Source organism: Carlito syrichta, unplaced genomic scaffold, assembly GCF_000164805.1.
Source record: "Carlito syrichta isolate Samal-C Ts95f unplaced genomic scaffold, Tarsius_syrichta-2.0.1 Scaffold306846, whole genome shotgun sequence".
Classification (NCBI taxonomy): Eukaryota; Metazoa; Chordata; class Mammalia; order Primates; family Tarsiidae; genus Carlito; species Carlito syrichta.
The window spans coordinates 453,701-456,561 of record NW_007250942.1 but is presented as its reverse complement, the minus strand read 5'-3'; the positions used below and the strand labels follow the sequence as shown (position 1 = coordinate 456,561).

The 2,861-nt window shown below is 48.9% G+C and overlaps 1 protein-coding gene across 1 annotated transcript in view; it reads right to left on the bottom strand.

The window, feature by feature from the left end:
* The window catches only part of SUCLG1 (succinate-CoA ligase alpha subunit), a 35,549-nt gene extending 34,717 nt beyond the window's left edge, over positions 1 to 832 (bottom strand). The window contains exon 1 of the mRNA XM_021715215.1: positions 31 to 832. Within this exon, the coding sequence (XP_021570890.1) occupies positions 31 to 832 (802 nt within the window). The remainder of the gene's footprint in view (positions 1 to 30) is intronic.
* Between the last annotated feature and the right edge of the window lie 2,029 nt (positions 833 to 2,861).

The window sequence follows — 2,861 nt, the reverse complement described above, 5'->3', positions numbered from 1 at the left end:
GGCGGCGGCGAGGCCGCGGCTGCCAGAGACCATGGTCGCGGCCGGGGCTGCGGTCATCCGCCAATGACACTCGCAGGCCCCCGCGCCCGGACGGACCGCGGCGGAGGGGGTGGCCAGAGCAGAAGCTGAACGGATTTCCCTCCGCTGAGCTTCCATTTGGATTCCTCGCCAAAGAGTGGGAGTCGCGCGTAAATCGCGAGACGTATCTTGTTGGGGAGGCCGATGACAACTCCGTTCTTCCCCCGAATATGCGGGTTTGATGGTCAGTAATTCTACCGGCAGCTCGCAGGATGCCCCCGGGGAGGGGGCCTGGAGAGAGACCGGCCGGCGCGCGGCATTGTGGGAAATGTAGTTCGATGGCCGCGGCCGGGTTGTCGTTTAAAGAGCGGGGGGCGAGGGGGAAAGAGGAATCCGGGGAGCTGGAGCGCGGAGGCGAGGACCAAGAGCGGTGCCAGAACCCCCGCGTCCCGGGCCACCTCCTGCACCTCCGTGCTCCTTGTCTGGCTGCGAGGACCCGAAAGGATCGCCGCTCGGGATGGGGACCTTGAACTCCCACGCTGGTGGCCGGCGGAGGGAAGGACCGGACGGGAAAAGCCAGATGCGGGGTACCTGGCTGGATCTCTCGGAATGTGGATCTCGGGGTTGGACAGACTCCCGTACGGCCTTTGCCCAGCTCTGCGTGTCTGAGTGTCTGTCCCCCCGGGGGCCCTAAGGACTGAGATGCGATGTCCGATGTGACTTGGCTCCTGGTTCGGCAGGAACTTCTCAGGGTCCCAGGCTCGAAAAGTGGAAAGTGCGCTGTCTCTCTACCCAAAACATCGAGGTTCCTCATCACGATCGCCAGCACAATTATAGTCCGAGTTTACTGAGTCGTCGTCAGCGGCCTCGAGATGGCGGGAAGGTGGAGTGGGGTGGCCCGAGGAGGTAGCCCCGTCTTTCCTTTACGACTTTACGACGCAGATCTTAGCTCTTCTCGGTTTGGACTTGACCGCAGACAGACTCCTCCCTCCTCTCGTGGATCATGTCCTTGTGATCATTGTTTCCAGATATGCCCAGGATGACCATACTGGACATGTTTACATTTTTATGGAAAACGAGTGGCAAGATTCTTTGCTATTTTAAAGAGCAAAATTCCTCCTGAGACTTAACTTTGAGAATAGTTTTACTGTTTCATTTTATTGGTAAAACGGACGATTACAAAAAGAAATATATAATATATATATGGTAAAACATATTGGTAAAACACACGATTACAAAAAAATATATATATACATATATATGGTAAAACACACAAGAACAAAAACAACACATATATATACCATATATATATATATATATATATGATTACAGTATGATTTTAATGAATTTTCACTTCCATGAAGACAGGGATTTTCATTTGTTTTGTACACTGATGTTATCCCCGGCACCTAGAACAATGCTTGGCCCAAAGAGAACTCATTGTTGAACCAAACTGATGTACAGGAGAAATAGTAGGATATACATTATTTATTGAATCCACAAACAGTGTTTGATGGGCTTACACATATTATAATAACTACATCCCGCCGGGCTCGGGGTTCAGCCTGTCATCCCAGCACTTTGGGAGGCCGACACAAGGGGATTGCCTGAGCCTAAGGGTTCAAGACCAGTCCCAGCAACTTGGCGAGACCTTGTCTCCACGATAAATTTCTTTAAAAATTAGCTGGGTATGGTAGCACGCACCTGTAGTTCCAGCTACTTGGAAGGCTGAGGTGGAAGGATCACAGGAGCCTAGTGGGTCAACACTATGAGTGTGCCATTGCCCTCCAGCTTGGGCGATGGAATGAGACTCCAACTCATTAATTAAAAACAAAAAACAAAAAAAACTACATACCCACCCCAATTGTGTAGTTCATAGGTAGGGGACAATTGCACTAGATAAAAACTATACCACTCATCCTTATATGCAGATTGAGTTTGGGAGTCAGATCTGGATTCAGATTTCAACTCTGCCACCGTCTACATGGGTTTCAGGTTTGCTCACCGAGATGGAAATGAATCTCCCCTAATCGCCTAAGAGTGCTGTGAGCAGTTAATACATTTAGTATAGAAAGCTCTTGGTACCTTGTAGCAAGCATTTGATAAATGGTAGTATCATTATGATCATTAAAGAGATGAGCTTTCTTTTTTACGTGGCAGGATGATGTTTTGAAGGTTTTAACTGATGTAACCAGGTGTAGAATAAGATAAATATTTCTATTTGGCTCAAAACTTTTGCTAAAGTCTTACAGCTGAGGGCAAGAGGTCAACATCCTAAGGAGGGCAGTTAGGAATTGGTAAGAAGTAGACAAACCTGTCTTCAGATTCTCATGACACCCCAGCCCGCTCAGATAAGTAAAATCCAGGAATTCATTGAATGGGGGGATTGATTCTTCTGAGTCTTGAGTTGTCAGCTCACTGTTCCCCTCTCCTTCCACCCCCAGCCAATCTGGTGCAGGAAAGCTCCATGCCAAAAGAATACCAACATTGAATGCCAGCCTAAATCCGCAGAACTGCAGAAACTAATCAGTCCATCTCAGGACCCTGGAATAGGTCTTGGCCCAAGAATGGGCAGGAAAACTTGAGTTTGGAAGGCAGACCTGATGGTAGAGACTTAAGTCTGCCTCCTGCCTGGAGAATTGTAAATTTCCCTCATTGGCGGGCAAGGCAGTATTTGATGCAGCAAGATGTGCAACATTCCCGTGAGTTAAGTGGATGCCAAAAAAAGAAAACAGCTTTCCCCCTAAGAAGACTATCCTCTGGGGCCAGGAACCCTGGCATAAAAGGCCATTGGAAACTTCTAGGGAGAGGAGGAGGGGAGCAGTTACAAGAGTTCTGCCCAA